Below are 23,993 nucleotides of genomic sequence, written 5' to 3' on the forward strand. Positions count from 1 at the left end.
CAGTGACAAATGTTAACTAGTCTTCTTGTGGTCATCAAAATATATACAAATAACGAACCATCATGTTGTACACCTGAAGCTGTTATATGTCAACTGTATCTCAAAACCAAAAACACTTCTATTTATGCTTCAGATAATCTAATTGGGTACAGAAGCCAGTCCAAGGAGATCTGGACATCCTATATATATATCACAGATATGTGTATATATATATATATATCAAGAAAGACTGAGGTCCACTAAAAGTCTCTTATCAGACCATTTTGGATCTGGTCCATTGCTAGGATGTCTTCCGTTTGCCTTTCTAAATCCACTCTTTATCCTTCTCTAACATGAGAAGACTGACCTAAATGGACTGTATCAATAGGCTCCCCTAGCACTCCAGCTTTGACTAGGCTTGGCAATGGGGAGCCCCGACAGACTGGAGGGCTGGTTTTGACGGGTTACTTTTCTAGATCTGAAGTCACATTTCTTACCAAAGTGCCTTCTTTACATGATCTCCTCCTAGCTTCTCCTTCCTCTTGCCTCTTTAGGCAGGCCTAGCGATAAGATATCCCCTTGTTACTACCCCTGGAATACTCCCCTATTTCTTGAGGTTTCTCTAAACTCTGTCCATACTTCCTAAATAAATAGTCCTGTATTGTCAAACTGTCATCAAATTATTCTAAAATTAGAATCTGTTTCCTGCTAGGACCCAGACTGAAATATTTACTGGGACCAATTTGGACATACAAAATAGATCCTTTAAATGGGGTTCATTGGGCTGCTATGAGCAGCACAAAGATAACCTCCTTGCTGGGGGGGAAATAATTTTAGGGCATAGAGATTTCTCCAATTATCACCAGTGGTAGAAGTGAATAAAAGTGCAGGTGAGGGCAAGGTGTTGAGAGATCAAGTGGCCATGGCATTCAGTTGCTATGGTGAAAACAATGATTTTAAAGATGTGGAGCCATCTGGATTTTCTGTCACCTTAGAGAATAAACAGAGAACAAGAGCAACCAAGAGCTGTGAGCATACAATTCAGAACCAGAAGAGGATCACCAGAAGGACCCTATGGAAATTTTGAAGTAGTTCTGATTTTCAACAGTTGCAAGGCAAATATGACTAAGGATTGAACCCTACTCTGATTGAAATGGTTGCAGAATTGCAGCACCAATTAAATTCAGAACTTGGTATGAGATACGGTTAAGAACACCGGTGAAGAACAATGGACAGGCACTTGGGTAGACACCGATGAGGCTAAGACAGCCACCCCATTCCTCAGAACCTCTCTTCAATGAAACAGTATCCCTTATCTACTTATTTGAGCATGTCACACCTCCACTCCATTCAAGCTTACTCCTGACTACACCTGGAGCATTTGCCTCACAAGCTGATACCACCTCTCCAGTACTCACCCCCACCACTGTCACTGGCTCCAGGTCTGTAATGAGACTTAGATCTCAACTTAGCCATGACAGAAAAAACGAGAGTATTCCCTGCTCCTAGAGGAGATACCTGTTAGCACTGTAAAAACTGCAAGATCTCTGTATTAGCAAGAGCCACAAGAGAAAATGTGGGAGTAGATTTTAAGATGGACCAAATGTAAACTACATTTGGGATGAATTCACTGTCATGGGTGCAAACATCTGGGGCCTGGAGTTTAATGTGTTGCTTTAAACACAAGAAAACAACCTATTCTGTTAAACTAATTAAAACCTGGAATCAAACTGGGCCTACTTCTAATAACTTGTCAAATACCATAGGGAACAGTGTTCAGAAGTACAGGGTGATGGAATGTTGGATTATTACTCTCTTCTCCAAAGAAAAGAGATGTTTTGAAAAAGGTGCAAAGACATTCTTAAAGAGTTTTGCAGTGTCTATCTAGGCTGGAGATGATGGTGAAAACTGCTGCAGTGGAAATGGGTTTCTTGATCTTCATGGTAATCATATAATTCAAGAAAGGCAGATGACAGGTGGTGGGCATGTGTTAAAGACAAAGGATCATAATTACTGCAGTAAGTTATGGGAAGGTAGGAGTTATCAGTGTTCTGATCCAGAGGAATCTGTGCCAATGAAAACTTGATCACAGCTCCCTAAATATGAAGCAGATGGACAAATATTTAAGTGATTACTGTTATATTTAAGTAGATATCAGAGAGCCTGAGTGATGTGCTTGCCCCTAGCTCATCTCTGACCTAGTCCCTCACTGATTGTTGCTGCTGTTCCTGTTGCTGTTGCTGAGTCGGGTGGTTCTTGAATCATACTTGTTTTTTGCTATCTCAGGTTGAGCTCTGCAATTACTCCCTTACTTTATAGGCTGGATGCCTGGTCCTTTCTGCAACTCTTCTGTGCTTTTCTGTTGTAGATTGTGATCCTGTGCTTCCTGCCCTCTAGGTAAAGTCATGCATTCTTGAGGTTCCTGAATCCTTAACTCCTGACCTGTTCCTTTCAATGTATTCTTTTTAAAGGTTCTTCATACATGTTGTCAAACTGGCTGTCCAGAAAGGTAGTAATTATTTACACTGTTGTTAGTGGTTATTAATTGCCATTTGGTTAACCATTATGCCACTGGTTATAGTTGCCATCTCTTGACAGTCCTGTTAAAATTAAGCTTTATTATTCCTTTCATATTTTATGAGCACCAAATGCTGTTTTTATTATTAGTAAAAACAGTATTTCCCCTGTTTATTGGTTATCCTTTTTCCATGAATTGAGAGTTCCCTTTTTAGACCAGTATTCATTGATGTTCAACTTTTAATTTTTGCTTTTAATAAATACCAACCTACATTATAAATTCACCTAATGAATGTACCTGCATGATATAAATGTAATAGTAACTATTTTTTTTCCACACCAATGTGAAGTGATAATTTATGATATACTAAATTCTTACAAACATCTAGGTCTAGAGATTTCAATTCCTAGGTTAGTACCATACTATGTTACTAAGGTTCCTATTGTCACCTCTTCAATAAAAAGGTTTAGTTATTTTAACTTGCTACTTCTACAAAATAAACCTTACATCACTTTGTGAAAGAAGTCTTCCCAAATAAATGTTTAATTAAAATTTAATAGTTTAATGTGGGGAGATTCAACATCTCTACAATAATCTTCTCATCTAGAAACATATTCCTACTTGTTCAAGGTATTTTTTTGAGGGAAGTGGGATGTATGTTGTATATCTAAATTCACTTATTAAATCTATGATTTTCTTTAAAGTTAAGTATGTTTAACTTAGTAAATAGTATACATATCTTTTACTTTTTGGAAAGCTTAGAGATCTAGGAGAAAAAATAAGCATTTTACGTAGGCCCAAATAGCTCCTGAGAAACAAAGATAAAAAATGAAAATAGACTTTTATCTTTCAATTACTCAAAACAGCTTTTTTTTTTTCCCCTAGAAATCGTTTTTATTACAATTGGCCTTAAACACTTCTCTGCATGAATTGCAGAATGGGTGACAGGTCTTTTCTTTCATATAAACAATGTTTTCAATACAGCATCAGGTAGCAGTTTTAGAAATGTCTTCTCATTAGTGTTCTTTCATTTCTCAACATGTGCTGCAGAGTGGGTGCCTCTTCCATTCACTGATATATAATACAGTTCTCTATGCAGCCAGCAAATAGCCTTCACAGTAACATCTATTTACTTTATTATAGCTATTAAACACTTTTTTACATGATTTGAATAGGTATAAATTCCATTAAATGATATAATACGGTTCTCAAGACAGCAAATAAGGACTGTTACCAGACACAGCTTTATTACAAATATGCTTTTAAATTTGTCTACTTGCGTTGCCACATGGGTACCACTACCATTCACTGTTTTAACATTGTTTTCAATGTAGCTGCAAGTAGCACTCTTAGAAACATCTTTATTACAAGTGTTCCTGTTTTTTTGGATAGCTATTATTGCCTTAGATGCTTTCTTTTTTTAATAAATGGTACAAAGCACAATACCAAAAACATTAACAGTTAAAATTCCACCAAATGAAAAAATACTATAGAATACACAGTTGTAAAAAGCTACATTATTTTACAACTGCCTCAGGCTGCAAAAAGAAAAAAAAACCCAATACCATACCTAAGTTATCCCTCTCTCAAAATAATGCCATTTATGTTATAAACCATGAGCACCCCATCAAAAGACGGGAACTGCTTTTGTTAATTCAAATATATATATATGACTGTATCACTTTGCTATACACCTGAAACAAACACAACACTGTAAATGAAATATAGTACAATATAAAATAAAAATAATAATACACGTTTCAATCCATTCTCCCAAATTATCCCACCCTCACCCTCTCCCACAGAGTCCGAAAGACTGCTCCACACATCCGAGTGTCTGCTGTTGTCTCATATACAGGGTTATCGTTATCCTCTTGCTATATTCCATATATATGTGTTAATATAGAGGAGAGTGAAAAAGTTGGCTTGAAGCTCAACGTTCAGAAAACAAAGATCATGGTATCTGGTCCCATCACTTCATGGGAAATAGATGGGGTAACAGTGGAAACAGTGTCAGACTTTCTTTTTTGGGGCTCCAAAATCACTGAGGATGCTGATTGCAGCCATGAAATTAAAAGATGCTTACTCCTTGGAAGGAAAGTTATGACCAACCTAGATAGTATATTAAAAAGCAGAGACATTACTTTGCCAACAAAGGTCCGTCGAGTCAAGGCTATGGTTTTTCCCGTGGTCATGTATGGATGTGAGAGTTGGACGGTGAAGAAAGCTGATCGCTGAAGAATTGATGCTTTTGAACTGTGGTGCTGGAAAAGACTCTTGAGAGTCCCTTGGACTGCAAGGAGATCCAACCAGTCCATTCTAAAGGAGATCAATCCTGGGTGTTCATTGGAAGGACTGATGCTAAAGCTGAAACTCCAATACTTTGGCCACCTCATGCAACGAGCTGACTCACTGGAAAATTGTCTGATGCTGGGAAGGATTGAGGGCAGGAGGAGGGGACGACAGAGAATGAGATGGCTGGATGGCATCACCGACTTGATGGACATGAGTTTGAGTGAACTCCGGGAGATTCTCAGGGTCCCAGAGAGTCGGACACGACTGAGCGACTGAACTGACACTGTATTGGTGTTTTTCTTTCTGGCTTACTTCACTGTATAATAGGCTCCAGTTTCATCCACCTCATTAGAACTAATTCAAATGCATTCTTTTTAATTGCTGAGTAACAAAAGTTCGTCTAGTCAAGGCTATCGTTTTTCCCATGGTCATGTATGGATGTGAGAGTTGGACTGTGAACAAAGCTGAGCGCCGAAGAATTGATGCTTTTGAACTGTGGTGTTGGAGAAGACTCTTTAGAGTCCCTTGGACTGCAAGGAGATCCAACTAGTCCATTCTAAAGGAGATCAATCCTGGGTGTTCATTGGAAGGACTGATGCTAAAGCTGAAACTGCAATACTTTGGCCACCTCATGCGACGAGTTGACTCACTGGAAAAGAATCTTATGCTGGGAAAGGTTGGGGGCAGGAGACGGGGACGACAGAGAATGAGATGGCTGGATGGCATCACCGACTCTGTGGACATGAGTTTGAGTGAATTCCGGGAGTTTGTGATGGACAGGGAGGCCTGGAGTGCTGTGATTCATGGGGTCGCAGAGAGTCGGACACGACTGAGTGACTGAACTGAACTCCATTGTGTAAATGTACCACAGCTTTCTTATCCATTCATCTGCAGATGGACATCTAGGTTGCTTCCATGTCCTCGCTATTATAAACAGTGCTGCGATGAACACTGGAGTACATGTGTCTCTTTCAATTCTGGTTTCCTCGGTGTGTATGCCCAGGAGTGGGATTGCTGGGTCGTATGGCAGTTCTATTTCCAGTTTTTTAAGGAATCTCCACACTGTTCTCCATAGTGGTTGTACTAGTTTACATTCCCACCAACAGTGTAAGAGGGTTCCCTTTTCTCCACACCCTCTCCAGCATTTATTGCTTGTAGACTTTTGGATAGCAGCCATTCTGACTGGCGTGAGATGGCACCTCATTGTGGTTTTAATTTGTATTTCTCTGATTATGAGTGATGCTGAGCATCTTTTCATGTGTTTGTTAGCCATCTGTATGTCGTCTTTGGAGAATTGTCTGTTTAGTTCTTTAGCCCATTTTTTGATTGGGTCGTTTATTTTTCTGGAATTGAGCTGCATGAATTGCTTGTATATTTTTGAGATTAATCCTTTATCAGTTGCTTCGTTTGCTATTATTTTCTCCCATTCTGAAGGCTGTCTTTTCACCTTGCTTATAGTTTCCTTTGCTGTGCAGAAGCTTTTAATTTTAATTAGGTCCCATTTATTTTTGCTTTTATTTCCAATATTCTGGGAGGTGGGTCATGGAGGATCCTGCTGTGATTTATGTCGGAGAGTGTTTTGCCTATGTTCTCCTCTAGGAGTTTTATAGTTTCTGGTTTTACATTTAGATCTTTAATCCATTTTGAGTTTATTTTTGTGTATGGTGTTAGGAAGTGATCTAGTTTCATTCTTTTACAAGTGGCTGACCAGTTTTCCCAGCACCACTTGTTAAAGAGACTGTCTTTTCTCCATTGAATATTCCTGCCTCCCTTGTCAAAGATAAGGTGTCCACAGGTGCATGGATTTATCTCTGGGCTTTGTATTTTGTTCCATTGATGTGTATTTCTGTCTTTGTGCCAGTACCATACTGTCTTGATGACTGTGGCTTTGTAGTAGAGCCTTAAGTCTGGCAGGTTGATTCCCCCAGTTCCATTCTTCTTTCTCAAGATTGCTTTGGCTATTCGAGGTTTTTTTTATTTCCATACAAATTGTGAAGTTATTTGTTCTAGCTCTGTGAAAAACACCGTTGGTAGCTTGATAGGGATTGCATTGAACTTATAAATTACTTTGGGTAATATATTCATTTTCACAATATTCTTCCAATCCATGAACATGGTATATTTCTCCATCTATTAATGTCCTCTCTGATTTCTTTCACCAATATTTTATAGTTTTCTATATATAGGTCTTTTTTATCTTTCTGTTCTGTTCTGTCGCTCAGTCGTGTCCGACTCTTTGCGACCCCATGGACTGTAGCCTATGGACCAGGCTCTTCCACCCATGGGATTCTCCAGGCAAGAATACTGGAGTGGGTTACCATTTCCTTCTCCAGGGAATCTTCCCGACCCAGGGATCGAACCCGGGTCTCCCGCATTGGAGGCAGACGCATTAACCTCTGAGCCACCAGGGAAGCCCTTTGTTTCTTTAGGTAAATATATTCCTAAGTATTTTATTCTTTTCATTGCAACGATGAATGGAATTGTTTCCTTAATTTCTCTATTTTCTCATTATTAGTGTATAGGAATGCAAGGGATTTCTGTGTGTTGATTTTATATCCTGCAACTTTACTATATTCATTGATTAGCTCTAGTAATTTTCTGGTAGGGTCTTTAGGGTTTTCTGTGTAGAGGATCATGTCATCTGCAAACAGTAAGAGTTTTACTTCTTCTTTTCCAATTTGTATTCCTTTTATGTCTTTTTCTGCTCTGATTGCTGTGGCCAAAACTTCCAAAACTATGTTGAATAGTAGTGGTGAGAGTGGGCACCCTTGTCTTATTCCTGACTTTAGGGGAAACGCTTTCAGTTTTTCACCATTGAGGATAATGTTTGCTGTGGGTTTGTCATATATAGCTTTTATTATGTTGAGGTATGTTCCTTCTATTCCCGCCCTCTGGAGGGTTTTGATCATAAATGGATGTTGAATTTTGTCAAAGGCTTTCTCTGCATCTACTGAGATAATCATATGGTCTTTATTTTTCAATTTGTTAACGTGGTGTATTACATTGATTGATTTGCAGATATTGAAGAATCCTTGCATCCCTGGGATAAAGCCCATTTGGTCATGATGTATGATCTTTTTAATGTGTTGCTGGATTCTGATTGCTAGAATTTTGTTAAGGATTTTTGCATCTATGTTCATCAGTGATATTGGCCTGAAGTTCTCTTTTTTTGTGGCATCTTTGTCAGGTTTTGGTATAAGGGTGATGGTGGCCTCACAGAGTGAGTTATGAAGTTTACCTTCCTCTGCAATTTTCTGGAAGAGTTTGAGTAGGATAGGTGTTTACCTCTTTAAAAAGGTAAACTATTAGATTCAGAATGCCTAAAGTGAGAATGTCATAATCCATTATATTAAACGTGTCATTGCTTTGATGAATACTGAACTATGTACCTCAAGAACTTATGTTTGGAGTCTTTTGCTTGTTTGGGAAATTCATATAAATAAAAGACAACCTGTGGAGAATCCTATCAATTACTTCTGTAGGGATTTGTCTTAAAGGCTTGTGGTGTAAAGGATGAACAAATGAACAGAGTAATTTTTCACATTTATTAACTCACTGTAGGGAGGGGTTCACTCCAGAATACATTTTCCACCTTTGGATAAACTATGAACCCTGACAGAAGCCACCATCAACATTCATTGGGCATGTCTCCAGTATGTTTCTTTGGGGGCAAACTAACATAAGCATCTTGGTTCAGGAATCCTCTGGGATCCTGAGGCAGCTTATAGAAGCAGCAATTCTGGTACACAGAGTAGGACTCTGTTGACCTTTTAATGTTTGGGATAAATGACAGCATTAGGGTTATGGATGTCTCTCAAGCCTAGATCCCAGAGTACTTTAACAAATGCAGATACTGAAAATACATATAGATTAAAAACATATCTACCCACCACTGCAGCTGATAATACTCTTCCAGTTCCAGTCCCTACTCTGCATCAGGACACCCAAGGACATCACCACGGGTGGAATAACTGGCGGTCTTTGTGGTCTTTGCGTTAATTCAGAGTCAGTCCTTAGAAGTGTCCATCTATATTTTCATGAACTCCTGGTTGCTGTGACCTTCTTATAAGGACTGAAAGTTTGAGTTTTATTAGATGTCAACTCCAAGGGTATTGCTTGGCTCCACCCTAATATCTACTTCATCAATAGATCATGTGAATGTAAGTATTCCATAGGTTTCATTTATGAACTAGGGAGAGATGATGAAAAATGGACATCTGAATAATGACAAACACTACCATGTTGCTGTGTTTAATTCCGAACCCTTATGGCTTCATATGAAACCTGGAAAAGCTCCCTCAGATTTCTATCCAATTTACCTCCAGTATTAATTCAGTCATATCAATTAAAGAATATTCTCTGAGAAATATTTTCTTCCATTTACTATATGCACAGGATTCCTTCCAGAAGAAATTCACAGACTTTGAATGAGTTTTGCACTCTGACTGAAGAAATCCCATATTGCTGCTATCACAGAACTTCTCTCAAGTATGAATTTTTTGGTGTTTAAGCAGGTTTGAACTTCTGTTAAAGGTTTTCTTGCATTCGTTACATTTGAATGGTTTCTCTCCTGTATGAATCATTTGATGTCGAGTAAGTGAGGACCCACGGGTGAAGGATTTTCCACACCTAACACACGCATAGAGATTATCTGCAGAATGGAGTCCTGGATTTTTATTACTGTCTGTATGCTCACTGAGGGCTTTCCCACACTGACTGCCTTCCCAGGCTCTTGCCGCAGAGTGAATGTTTTGATGCTTAGTAAGGTTTGAACGCCGGTTGAAGCACCTCCCACATTCACTGCATTTATAGGGCCTCTCCCCCGTGTGAATGGTCTCATGTCGAACAAGAGAGGAACTGCGGCTGAAGGCCTTTCCACACTGATAGCATTCATAGAAATCCACTGGGCTCTGACTTTTGCGGTGCTGAACATCTGCACTCAGGCTCAAGGCACTCCCACACTTATTATACTCTGAATGCTGCTTGCCTACTGAGTCTAAATTAAATTCAAAGTTAGTTTTAAGCTGGTCACACTTCAGGTAATCCTTTCTCATAGGAATTCCCTCTTGTGTATCAAAAAGTGACTTAACTGACTTAACATCTGAGCTTACCTTATTTTCACTATATTCAAAGTTTCCCTCCTCAGTGTAGACTATGTTAGGAATGAAAACTTCTTGTGGCAAATTTATGTCCCAGGGTTCCTGATTCCTGTACAACCAGTCATCACTGTTCCAGGCATCTAAACGAAAATGTCCACCTTCGGTCAGTCTTGTCATAATCACTGCATGGGATGATTCTTCTCCAGAAATTCTCTGTTTTGGGACTAATTCCTGATTTTCTGAAATTCTCTCTCTGTCTAAAAATGAACAAAAAAATGCCATGAACCGGAAGGAAAATTGCTTAATTAGGAAAGGAATGCTAAGCCACATAAGGATATATACATATCTTATGGATCTTTAAATATAGAATTGAAATGTGAGGTGGGTTAGAAAACAAGGATTATCGAAGAAATAAATGAGATAAAAATATTAAAAAGAGGATGAGGAGATCATAAAATATGAGGAGAGCTATTTAGGAATACTATGGAGAATACACAGAACTTGGCAGAATATCAGTATATATACTGAGATGGCACGGCATATCACATTTCAAGCCATCACTGGTTCATAACTAGTCTGTCAGAGTTATACCTAATCTTGCTTTCTCCAGTAACTTGTCTGTTTTAACCCAAGCTGTTTCAAATAATAAGCCCTTCTAAAATACCAATTTAATCATTTCTTTAGGAACATGTCTAAATTTATAGGCCCCGTACCTTAACCATCTGAAAGTGAACCTGCAATCATACTGCCCCTGTTATCCTTACAGCAGCAATTATTCCCTGTATTTAACAGAGGCAGAAAGAACTGAAATATATGATAGCACAGAAACTATTCTTATTCTGGGCACAAAAATCACTCCTGATTCTAAAAGTGTTCAGACATTTTTCTATGTTTCTTAGGACTCAAAACTTTACCTGATTCAGGTTGGGTTTTTCCCTTTTCACCTCTCTTTAGTTTCTCTATGTCTTTTGATAAAGTTTCACTTCCCTTCTCAAAATTCCTTTTTCACTTAGTTTCTGTGTATATATACCCAGTACACTGTGCATCCTAGCATTTCTTTAAAAATTAAATTTAAATGACCTTTCTTTCTCTTTTTCCACATAATTTCAGATACGTCTAACATTGTTATCTTCCACGATTTATCAGTAGCTAAGGAAGATTTTCAGCTTTGCAGTTTCACAGTTTCTAGGACATCTCCACTTGACTATCCCTACTCTCTTCCAAAACTCAACAAATGAGAGACTATCTCCCGCCATGTGGAAACAGCTTCCCTTGACATCTTCATTCTTGTTCAATGAGTCACTGGTCTTTTAACATTTACACTGGAGTTTATAAAGAAAACTTGAATAATCACGGCTCTTTATCTCTCACATCTAATCTGTCCATAGGTAATACTGTTTTACTTGATGAAATGACTTTTACCTCAAAGCAGCTCCCACTGATACATCCAACTTTGTCAAGTATATATCAATTCAGCCTCCTTTAGTCTAATTTCTAGGAGAAATCATCATTTTTCTATACAATGCCCATGCTAGAAAGTGGACTATTAAATCACAGTCTCCTAGGGTGGAGCCTAGGCATATACTGGGAATATTGACAGCAGTTTTCCTATCTCTGCCTCACCAGTGTATGTTGGATGTGTGGGAGCAGATAACTTGTTCCTTGAAGTCACAGGTTTTCAGAGCGAGAGGACTCTCTTCCAAACCTGGACTTAATTCACAGAATGAGTTTCTGGACTTCAAACTTGATGCCATAATGAGATGACATCTGAGGAGAGAGTAAATGTAATTAACGAGGAAAATGAAGTCACTTTGTGGTCAGAGGACAAACTACAGCAGATCAAAATTATGGCACGTTCTCTGATATGCTCTTCATAGAGAAGTGCAATGGTTTTTAGTGTTTTTTTCTTCCCTGGGAATTTGGGCTCATCCTGTCCCTGCTTAGCCAACAGAATGTAGCAGAAGTGATACTAGGCTTCTTCTGGGCCTAGCCTTTAGAAGACTGACAGCTTCCAATTCCTCTCAACACGTTTCCTCTCAGAGTATGGCTGCTGTGCTGTGAGGAGTCCGCTCAGGAGGCCCGGTACAGGTATTCTGGTCCATAGGACCAGCAAAATTCCCCTGACAGCCTGCATCAACCTCCAGCTATGTGATGAGTCATCTTGGCCATTCCATCCCAGTCAAGTTGCCAGAACACGGCATCCTCAGCCAACATCATATGGAATGTAAGAATTCCTAAGTCAACTCACAAAATTTTAAGAATTACTAAGATAACTGTTTTAAGTCACTAAGTTTTAGGATGATCTGTTAGAAGTAATAGATGATCAAAACCGTAATTGTTCTAGCAGTATTTACTGAACAGCAAAATTCCTGGCTGCATTTCCCTACTAAGTGTATGTTCTCCTTACCTTTGTACAACTCATTTTTCACGTAATTTCTTTACTCCTATTTAAAAAAATCACTTTCATGTATTTTGTTATTTTCAAGTCACTTAGTTCTAAGATGTAGAAAACCTACTAATATTTTTATTTTATATCTGGCCATCTTACAAAATCCTTAACAGATATAATAATTTTGATACTGAGGATATATTTTGATATATATACTTGCCTAAATGCATCACTTTTCAGTACACCAGAAACTAACACAACATTGTAAATCAACTACACATCAATTAAAAAAAAATGAGGAGTTTGTGTTTCCAACCCAAATCACTGTTGTGCCTGTTCACAAAAGAAAAAAAAAAGGTCTATGAATGAAAAACAATGACTTTTTTTCTTCAAAGTTTAGCTGGTTTGTTGTCACCTCCTGACTATCAACTCAAACCCAATTCAAAATGCATTATCTGCATATTTAATGAATAGCTGCTGCTGCTAAGTCACTTCAGTCGTGTCCGACTCTGTGTGACCCCATAGACGGAAGCCCACCAGGGTCCCCCGTCCCTGGGATTCTCCAGGCAAGAACACTGGAGTGGGTTGCCATTTCCTTCTCCAATGTGTGAAAGTGAAAAGTGAAAGTGAAGTCGCTCAGTCGTGTCAAGACCCTTAGTGACCCCACAGACTGCAGCCTACCAGGCTCCTCCATCCATGGGATTTTCTAGGCAAGAGTACTGGAGTGGCTTGCCATTGCCTTCTCCGTAATGAATAGCAGCTTCTTACAAATGCCTCAGATCTGCCTGATTCTTACCAAAAATAGCTGTTCTTGGGATTTCTTGCTCCATGATCCAACTTTCGTTCTTACTCTCCAACTTGGAGGTCTCAACTGGTTTGGAAAGTAGATGCTCTTTTCATGGGGAAAAGGAAACAAAGACATTTCAGACATTTTTATAGGAAAGAGAATTCTATCCCAAAGTAGTAGTCTCTGAGCTGCTAAAAGATAAGGCCAGTGAACCTGTGTATTTCTAGCTCTACATCAGAAAGGACTTCCAATCACATTTAGCAAGAACATCTGCTATTGTTCCCAAAAGTTATTAGAAAATCTAAACCCAAACTCAAATGCCCTCAACCGCTTCAGCAGTCCTACAGTTTTTAACAGAAGATGAAGAAACTACTGGGCTGCCCAGGTGGCGCTAATGGTAAAGAACCCACCCAACAATGCAGGAGACATAAGAGATGAGGCTTGGATCCCTGGGTCAGGAAGATCCCCTAGAGGAGGGAATGGCAACTCACTCCAGTATTCTTGCCTGGAGAATCCCCATGAACAGAAGAGCCTGGCAGGCTACATACAGTCCATAGGGTTGCAAAGAGTTGGACACGACTGAAGCGACTGAGCACGCACACATGCCCTCATGAAGAGACTACTAAAGGGCAGATCAGGTAAATACACAGATACCACCTTTACGCAGTGAATTCAGGTTCCTATAGTTCTCCAGCATCACATGCCTGTACAGGTTCTTTACAGCAGGGTCCAGTTGCCCCCACTCTTCTTTGCTGAATTCCACAACCACATCTTTGAATTCCACTGGTTCCTAAAACATTAAGTTCCTGTTTAATTAAGGTTCCTAAAACATTAAGTTCTTCCAAAATATCAGTATTACTAGACAATAAATGAATTTGGAAAGAATAAGGTAGGTGGTCACAATATACAAAAATAATTGATAGGACAGTGTTGGGAGTTCTAAGTGGTAAAAAAATCAAGTTACATGGGGGGCCTATCAACTTGGTACTCTGTGAGGGCTGCAAAAGGAAAACGAAGAGCCGTCCTAACTCTAGATTAGCTTATATTTTAATTGAAGAGAAAAAAACAGTTGGAATAACTGTGGAACAAAAAATTATTACTATAGAGTATAGGTAACTTACACAAAAGGAGTTCAGAACAGGAAGAGTGTAAGGTAGAATTGTGGGAAATTTGTAATGAAGATGTATGCTCTGCTAGCAGAAGAGGGAGCATCTCTAATTGGGAAATGCAACCTTTTATTGCCTCATCCTTCAGGTCTCAGAGCCCAACGTCACTCTGTTAAATACGTTTTTTTTTTTTTTCCTGATTACCCAACAAAGGAGCCTTCTTCTTAATCAGCCTACTGGGTATGTTTATTTGCTCTGTAATCATTACTATCTGCAATTATCTTATTTGCTTGTATTTGTCTATTTCTACTAGAATCTAATCTCCACAGAGGCAGGTGTTTTGTTTGTTTACTGTCATATTCCCAGTCCTTAGAAATGTTAGATACTGCAAAAATACTTATTATAAAGGCCTCAGCCCATTAGTTGTTGCACTCCTCTGTTCAGCACTCTTAACCTTGTCCTTCTAGGCACCATCAATCACACTGAAATACAAATCACACAAACCCTCCTCTACCTCAGAGCCAGTCTTTGTGAATAAGTTGTCTACATGTGTTCTGCTACTTCTTCATTTTTCCTCTCCTCAACCCTCAACAATCTGGCTTCTATTCCCATGCATGTGTATATCTCCATGATGCTAAGAGAACAGAGACTACTCAGCTGTACTTTCCTGAACTTTTGAAGAACTGAAATATGAAATATACTTGAAAATGCTCATCCTTTGCTTTCAAGGTGACATCATATTGATCTGGTTTTCCTCTACAACTTTGGTCCCTTCATTTCAGTATCCTTTGAGGTTTCTTCTGCTCTTGCCTATTAATTGACATTGCTCAGGATTCTGCCTTTGGTTCTCTTCACTTTGAATTCTAAACATTCCCTGGGGAGTCTCTATGCCTACAATTTCAGTTATCATCTACAATCTTGAGGGCATAGATGCACAGAGAATGTACAAGATTAAATATTTTCCAAAAAGTTATCATCAACTAAAATGGGTCTAGTGTTCTGTGGGAGAATAACAGTCATGCCCTTATGTTTGGCAAAAGTTCAAAGACCAAAAGAGAAAAGGCAGGATGTTTCAATAAAGACTGGAATCCTAATTTACCTGGGATTTGCCTGTTATCAAGTCAGCTTCCATTTTCTCTTTCTTGAAGCTCCCTTTCTGATGTAGGACAGAATCCTTGCAGGTTATACCTGAAGATGAATAAAACATTAAGGAGAAACATTTTTCCCTGGAGAAACTTCTAATAATTAAGCAGTTTCACCGTGCTACTTCAGAAGCTTGAAAAAAATGTCAATTCTACCAGCAACCAGAATCTCCAATGGTGGAACCCAGATTTTTAATTAATTAATTATTATTTACTTTTTGACTGCACCATGCAGCATGCAGGATCTTAGTTCACTGAACCAGGGATGGAAACTACACCCTCTGCAGTAGAAGCGAGGAGTCTAAACCACTGGATCACTAGGGAAGTCCCAGATCTTATAGTTTTAAAAAGGTCTAAAAGTGATTCTGATATTCTACCAGGGGTGGACAACTACTGATCAGAGAGAAGAGTTTGATGCCTCATCTGTGGTTATAACAGATCAAAAAAATAACTTTAATCTGATCAAAACTAAATACAAATTAAGGCTTAGCCATCACAGGCTGTAATTCTACTGGGAGCTAATAATATTTTACCTAACCAATTACTTCCTCAAAGATGTTGGGGATTAGATATATTCATACTTTCTCCATCCCCACTTCCTCAAAAAGATTTTTTACTTGCTTGACATTTTTAAAATTACTGATTCAATCTCTTCAGCTGTTATAGATGGGTTCAGAGTCAGTTTTGGTCATTTTGGAAATTTTTCTATTTCATCTAAGTTTTCACAGTGTCCTCTTTGATTTATGCAAGTTTAATAAAATCTCCCTACCTTTATTCCCGATATCAGTGATTTTAGTCTTTTTTCCCTTGATCATTGTAGCTAAACTTTTATCAATATTGCTAATCTTCAACTTTTTAAAAATTTTATAAAGCCTATATTCTTTGTTTTCTGTGTCCACGTAAGTGTGTTTCGTCAGCTTAGTGGTTAGCTAGCGATTCCACAGAGATTCCCTTAAATGCTTGAAACCAGGGAGAGGAAGCCTGATGGACAGGGAAGCCTGGCATGCTGCAGTCCATGGGGTCGCAAAGAGTCAGACATAACTGAGTGACTGAACTAAACTGAACTGTGGGAGGGGGTAAAAACTCAAAACCATTCCCTAGCCTTTGTCTGCAAAGGGCTGTCTGCATAGGGAATGCCTTCAACACTTAGCCCGATAGTTATCACCTCTGCTTGAGCAGAGCCTGAAGACTGGACAGAGATGAGAATCAGGGAATCCTCAGGTCTTTCAGAACACATACCCAGCCTCCTAGATCTCTAAGAATTTGTAGGAGCTTTCAAATCCCTTACTCCCTAAAGCACCTTTCCTCCCAATCTTTTAGTTTGTCCCAACTGTTTATTTGCTGTCCCAGGTGGCAGTAGCTAATACAGTTTTCATTAAATGTTTTCAACAAATGCTAGCCAGTAGCCTCTCAACCCTGAGAGGTCGGTGTATGCTTAGTCACTCAGTCCTGTCCAACTCTTTGCAACCCCATGGGCTGTAGCCCTCCAGGCTCCTCTGTCCATGGGATTCTCCAGGCAAGAATCCTGGAGTGGGTTGCCATTTCCTGCTCCAGTGGATCTTCTCAACCCAGGGATTGAACTCAGGTCTCCTGCTTTGCAGGCGGATTCTTTACCGCCTGAGCCACTATGGAAGCACCCCGAGAGATCTAAGTTAGGTAAAAATAAAGGCGAACCCTTTAAGTGGATTCTTCAGGGATCCACAGCATGTTAAAAGAAACCAAAAGCCTTTCCCAGTTCTGTATTACCGTGCAACCTCTCATTTCCTTCCCAACTAAACTTCTCAGGAATAGTCTATAATCATTATCACACTCTCACCTCATATTTCATATTTTTTTTACCCGTGTGATAGGCAGAATAAATAATAGGCCCCTTGCGATGTTCATGCCCAAACCCTTGGATAGTATGGCAAAAGGGATTCTGTAACGTTAAAGATCTTTGAGATGAAGAAATGATTCTGGATTATCTGGGTGGTCTCAAACAAATCACATAATTCTTGAAAAGCAGAGAACCTTTCCCAACTGTGGTCAGTGAGACAGAGAAAGTGAAAGAATCAGTGTGAGCAACTGCATTATATGCCAGCACACAATGTGACAACAGAATGGAGTGTCAGAGAGATGGCAGTATGAAAGGACCCAGTTCACCATGGTCAGTTTGAAGATGGGGGAAAGGGAGCATAAGACCCAAAAAGAAACTAAGAACTGCTGAAGCCTTGATTTTAGCCCAGACAGACCCATGCTGGACCACTGATCTAATCAACAATTTCAATCAATTGTTTTCAGCACTCATTTTTATAAGATTATTTTGTTGTTCCAACAGTGTTCAACAATCCCTTCTTTCAGATTTATTCTTTCTTAGCTCAAGACACCAATCTTGCCTGGTTCTTTGACTTTCTGGATTACTCCTTTCTAGCCTGCTTACCTTATTTTGAGTTTTCTTCTTTTTCTCAGTCCTCCATTTTATTTACTTTTTAGATAAAGACTAAATATAACTCCAACACCTATATCATCACTGTTTCTAATTAATAATTCTTAGTCAAATATCCAGTCAATTGCCTCACGTGTTTGTTATAAGGTCCACACATTCACATGATCAGTTACATATCTTTCATGTTTCTTTTAATCTCTAAATCCCTCTTCCACGCCCCTCCCTACTTCCTTAGAATTTTGTTCTAGAAACTGGATTGTCTTGTAGTTTCTAACAAATTAGATTTTACTAATGGCATTCCCATGATATAGTTTAACACGTTCCTCTATCCTAGATCTTTATTTTCTATAATGGTAGTTAAAGCTATGTGCGTGTGCTCAGTCGCTCAGTCATGTCCGACTCTGCGATCACATGGAATGTAGCCCACCAGGCTCCTCTGTCCATGAGATTTTACAGGCAATACTGGAGTGGGTTGCCATCTCATTCTCCAGGGAGTTATAGCTATACCACCTCTTAAATACTGGGTCTTCCTAAGAATCTGTATTTCTTCTACTCCCATTCATATCTATAAGTTTATGTATTTTTCCTTCTCGATATTAGTACAGAAAGACTCACTAATTTACAGACATGTAGGACTATAATTCATATTGTTTTAAGTAATAAAATTAATGGTAACATGTTATAGCAGCAACAAAAACTACTAAACGTCTACTAAAATGGCTTCAACATTAAAGCCAAATTGTTAATTACATATTAGATGATTCATTGTGGCTGTCGCACAAAGACCTCAAATTCAATGTGTCACATAATATATCAATCTCTCCTCCAACAAAATCTGTTATTTAACACCCCATTCATGCAAGCCAGAGCATTTATCCCATTCCACAGATAATATGTAAATCTTTCAGGTTCAATCTCCTGTTTTCCCAATGCTTCCTCATTCTCTAACACCTGATCTACTGCAATAGTTGCTAACTGCTTTTCCTATTTTCAGAGCTCTCAGTGCTATCCTTTATTGAAGATGTTGATAAACTTTTCCTATGAAGATCCAGATTATAAATATTTTATTTAGACTTTGCACCAATCAACTCCAGTCATAGTAGGAAAGCAGCTATAGACAAAATGTAAACAAATGGGATGTACCTATGTTCCAATAAAAATTTATTTCCAAAAATATCTGGCCTGTGGTCATGGTCTGCTGACCCCTGCTCTACAGTGAAACCAACAGAGTATTTTTGAAAGGCAAAACAAATTGTTTTACTCCCCTTCTCAATCTCTGAGCTCTCAGTTCAGCCTTCCTAGTATAGTAAAGTTCTTTATGATCTGGCCCTTGACACCATTCAGCTTCAGAAAAAGTTACTATGCTAAATGAAATAAGTCAGACAGAGGAAGACAAATACTCTATGATATCACTTACATGTGGAATTTTAAAAATACAACAAACTACTGAATATAACAAAAGAGAAACAAACTGGTAACTCACAAACTAGTGGTTACCAGGAGGAAGAGGGAATGGGGAGGAGCAATAAAGGGGTAGAGAATAGGCAAAAACTATTATGTATAAAATAAGCTACAATGATATATTATACAACAGAAGGAATACAGCCAATATTTTATAATGACTGTAAATGGAGTATAATCTTATAAAATCGTGAATCACTATATTGGAAGGACTGACACTGAAGATGAAGCTACAATACTTTGGCCACCTGATGCAAAAAGTGGACTCACTGGAAAAGATCCTGATGCTGGGAAAGATTGAGGGCAGGAAGAGAAGGGAGTGAGAGAACGAGACGGTTGGATGGTATCATTGATTCAATGGACGTGAGTTTGAGCAAACTCCGGGAGACAGTAAAGCTCAGGGGAGCCTGGCATACTGCAGTCCACAGGGTTGCAAAGAGTCAGACACAGGGACTGAACAATAACATATCATAAACCTCCAACTTATATAATACTGTACATCAACTATATACAAATAAAAAATTTTTTTAAGATATTTTTTCCTCATATGGGAGAAGGTAAACTATTCTATCTCCAATTTTCTATATTCTCACCTTCATCTTCAAGCACATCAATCACATCCTGTATGAGGCTCACCACTTCTTTGCTATTCTTCGGATGTTGTAAATTCACCCAAGTCCTGACTTCTTCAGGGAGAATTGTCAGGAACTGCTCCAGAACCAACAGCTCTAGAATCTGCTGCTTTGTATGAATTTCTGGTCTCAGCCACTGAAGACTGAGCTCCCAGAGTTGGCTCAGGGCTTCACGAGGCCCAGACACTTCCAAATACTGGAAACGTCTGAATTTCTGACGAGAGGCCTCACAGTCATCTGTCTCCACGACAGGGATGGTTTCCTGCAGCCAAGACATATCTGCTCTCAGGACCTCACTTTGTTCATGAGGAGCCAGGTTATAAGGTTTTGAGATAGTCATCAGCTTGCTCAAAGGCTGCATCTTCCTCCATAGAACTCCCACTGCAGTTCAAATTTGTCTTACCAGAAGATTCCAATAATTCTCAGGGTGGGCCTAAGCACTTGTGTACAATGTATACATGCAGTGAGAAAAGTTCCAGGAGCTTCAGACACATAGCCAATATTCAGGTAACTGAGAAACTGAAAAAAAAAAAAAAAAGACAAAAATGAGATCTAGGTCAAAAAGTATATTCCCAGACAATAATAATTAAAAGCTTTCATTTGTTAGGATTTGCTATGAACCAGTCTGCAATGTGCAACAGGGAGATCTTAGGCTCAACCCAACATTCAAGACTTACAAGTCTACGACATGTCATATTTCCCTGGTGGCTCAGACGTTAAAGCGTCTGCCCCCAATGCGGGAGCCCCGGTTCGATCCCTGGGTCGGGAAGATCCCCCTGGAGAAGGAAACGGTAACCCACTCCAGTATTCTTGCCTGGAGAATCCCGTGGACGGAGAAGCCTGGTAGGCTACAGTCCACGGGGTTGCAAAGAGTCGGACACGACTGAGCGACGGAACGGAACTAAGAAGGCTACTAGACAGTAAACAAAGCTTGCTAGCAGAGGATTGAGGAACTAGAATTTTTCTTCAGTGGCAGTTCTCACAGAGTATAGCTCAAGTGCAAGGCAATGTGGCCCATGTAGGTTGGGCAGAAAGCATCTTGACTGAAAGGTTCCTTCCACAGGACCAATATCTAACAACTCTACAAGTGAAGCCCTCAGACCTCCCCAAAAGAGCATGCCTGATTGTAAGAGTCACTACAGTAAGAGAAGTTCAGATCCAGCTTTCCATCTGGTTTACAGTTCTCCCGGTCCAGATGCAATTTACCATTCAGGAGTCATGTTTATTGTAAGCCACTAGGCTAGTGGTTCTCAGGTGCAATTCTGCCAACACAGAAAATCTGGCAGTGCCTGGAGACAGTTCTGGTTGTCACAAGTGGGGGCTGTTACTGGCAACTAGTGGATATAGCAGGGAAGCTGCTAAACACCCTGCAGTGCACATTACATCCCTTATAAAAAATCAGTTCAGTCGCTCAGTCGTGACCGACTCTTTGAGACCCCATGAACCACAGCACGCCAGGCCTCCTTGTCCATCACCAACTCCCGGAGTTCACTCAAACTCATGTCCATCGAGTCGGTGATGCCATCCAGCCATCTCATTCTCTGTCGTCCTCTTCTCCTCCCACCCCCAATCCTTCCCAGCATCAGTCTTTTTCAGTGAGTCAACTCTTCACATGAGGTGGCCAAAGTATTGGAGTTTCAGCTTTAGCATCAGTCCTTCCAATGAACACCCAGAATCGATCTCCTTTAGAATGGACTGGTTGGATCTCCTTGCAGTCCAAGGGACTCTCAAGAGTCTTCTCCAGCACCACAGTTCAAAAGCATCAATTCTTCGGTGATCAACCTTCTTCACAGTCCAACTCTCACATCCATACAAGACCACGGGAAAAACCATAGCCTTGACTAGATGGACCTTTGTTGGCAAAGTAATGTCTCTGCTTTTTAATATACTATCTAGGTTGGTCATAACTTTCCTTCCAAGGAGTAAGCGTCTTTTAATTTCATGGCTGCAATCAGCATCTGCAGTGATGCTGGAGCCCAAAAAAATAAAGTCTGACACTGTTTCCACTGTTTTTCCATCTATTTCCCATGAAGTGATGGGACCAGATGCCATGATCTTTGTTTTCTGAATGTTGAGCTTCAAGCCAACCTTTTCACTCTCCTCTTTCACTTTCATCAAGAGGCTTTTGAGTTCCTCTTCACTTTCTGCCCTAAGGGTGGTATCATCTGCATATCTGAGGTTATTGATATTATCCAGCCCCAAATGTCAATAATTCTGAAGTTATGAAACCCTGATATAATCAATATATAGTGGCTAAGAGTACATACTTTGGAGTCATAGACATGAGGTTAAATCCAGACTGTACTAGTTACTACATGTATGAACTTGAGCAAATTATTTGGCCAAAGTCTGAGTTTTCTCAACTGTAAATGAATGTAACAAAATCTGTCTGATTGAATTATAGGGATTAAAAGAACACTCACCTCACTTCTCAGCAGATAGTAAGCACTCAATAGATTATCATGTATTATCATACACAACACAGATGTGTCTGCCTATAAGTATACCTTACAATCTGGCCAAAAGTTTATGCATAAAAGTATTTCCTGACCTTATCTACTGGCAATGTCCACCTGAATAGACCAGTCAACATTCAAGTAAGGATTAATAAACAAAGTAGGGGAAGGATATATGAAGGCCTTTGAAATGACAGTGCGATAGAAGGAAAAACACACAATGCTAGAGAGGACAAGAAAACATTTTAGAATACGACATTCCAGGGGGGAAAAAAAGGAGTTTGGAAATAAGCAGAATCCATAAGACTAAAGGCAAAAGAAAACATGCTCCAGTTGATAGTTATTTTCCATGAAGGTAGAAATGAACAACTCGGATACTGATATACACTTGTGTTGGAACTGAATAATAAGCAAATGGAGTGCAGTTTCTGAGAGCCAGGTTTCTCAATGTCTGAGTGGGAGTTTTCAGATAACGAAGGGAAGGAGGCCAAATGATCCATGTGGTAACAAATTAGAGCTGGAGATATCAGTATGAACTTATGTTTAGCTTAAGAAGGTTACATATAGAAATATTTACAGATATATGAATATATAGGGGTTGGTATACACACATATATTTCCTTGCTCTGTCAGCAGAGTAGGCATAGAAGGAACACCTAGCTCCCAGATCTTGGTTTCTAAAACCATTCTTCAATAAAAGGAATCAGGGGTCCATGGACAAATGGATGATTTGAGGACTGGGGTAGTGAAAGGTTGTTGCTGAACAAAGACGCCGGGATTCTTGGCCTCCGGAGAATAATTCAATCTGGGGCCAGAGACAAGGCTTGATCACTCAGAGCGTTTGTGTAATAAAAGTTTTACTAAAGTATAAAGGAGATAGGGAAAGCTTCTGACACAGACATCAGAAGAGGCAGAAAGAGTAACCCCCTGCTAGTCTTCAGCTGGATGTTGTATAGTCACTAGCAGTCTGTTAATGAAAGAAAGGAATGTCTTAAAACTCAGAATGGCACCAGGCCCCTCATCCATAAAATGCATTTTAGGATAATCTTGGCACCAGATGATTCATCCTGGGCCATAAAATGATTGACTCGAATCTTGCAGAAGGGCAGATTACCACACAAATAGTTTCGTTTACATAGATTAGGGGAACACTGTCCGAGTATAACATACTGGTTTGTCAAGTAGGTTCTGAGCCAATAGGGGGAACCGACTTGAAGACAGAGCCTGGGGTAAATGCATAGTACATTAACATAGCTTAAGACAAACATTTCCATAAGAAAAGGGCATTGGTTAGCTCAAAGTTTCAGAGTAATTAACTTCAGTTGAAACCAGGTGTCATGGCAACACAGTATTTTAAGAGAAATCTCCTTTTATATTTGTATAGAGAAGGAAAAAAAATATAGCTAGTTTGTTTCCTCCTGTCACTTAAGAGAGAAAATTTCTGACACTTGCAGCCTATTTCCTCCATTTGGAGACCCCTGGACTTCCTGCCTGTTACCCTCTCAGTAGGAAATATAAGATGCGTCTGGCACATCTTAGAGTGCCAGAAAGTAAAGAAATGCTCAGAAACAAAACAAAACACATTTACTGGGGCATGTCAAAGGCACACAGAAGCTAAGTGAAAGAGCTCCCAATGGCCAAAGCTGGAGCAGTATGAACAACTGAATGAAGTAATACTGGATTATAACCCAAACTATAAAATAA

The 23,993-nt window shown here is 39.4% G+C and overlaps 1 protein-coding gene across 3 annotated transcripts in view; it reads right to left on the minus strand.

Moving 5' to 3' along the window:
* Positions 1 to 281: 281 nt before the first annotated feature.
* The window catches only part of ZNF215 (zinc finger protein 215), a 28,496-nt gene continuing 4,784 nt past the window's right edge, over positions 282 to 23,993 (minus strand). For all 3 annotated transcript variants that reach the window (XM_055423458.2, XM_055423459.2, XM_055423460.2), the window contains exons 2-6: positions 19,795 to 20,352; positions 15,273 to 15,361; positions 13,725 to 13,857; positions 13,077 to 13,172; positions 282 to 10,148 (exon numbers count right to left, since the gene is read on the minus strand). In XM_055423458.2, the coding sequence (XP_055279433.2) occupies positions 9,277 to 10,148; positions 13,077 to 13,172; positions 13,725 to 13,857; positions 15,273 to 15,361; positions 19,795 to 20,194 (1,590 nt within the window). In that variant the 5' untranslated portion in view covers positions 20,195 to 20,352 and the 3' untranslated portion in view covers positions 282 to 9,276. The remainder of the gene's footprint in view (positions 10,149 to 13,076; positions 13,173 to 13,724; positions 13,858 to 15,272; positions 15,362 to 19,794; positions 20,353 to 23,993) is intronic.

Source organism: Moschus berezovskii, chromosome 14 (genome assembly GCF_049115385.1).
Source record: "Moschus berezovskii isolate FMDL1 chromosome 14, NW_MosBer_1.0, whole genome shotgun sequence".
Taxonomy (NCBI): Eukaryota; Metazoa; Chordata; class Mammalia; order Artiodactyla; family Moschidae; genus Moschus; species Moschus berezovskii.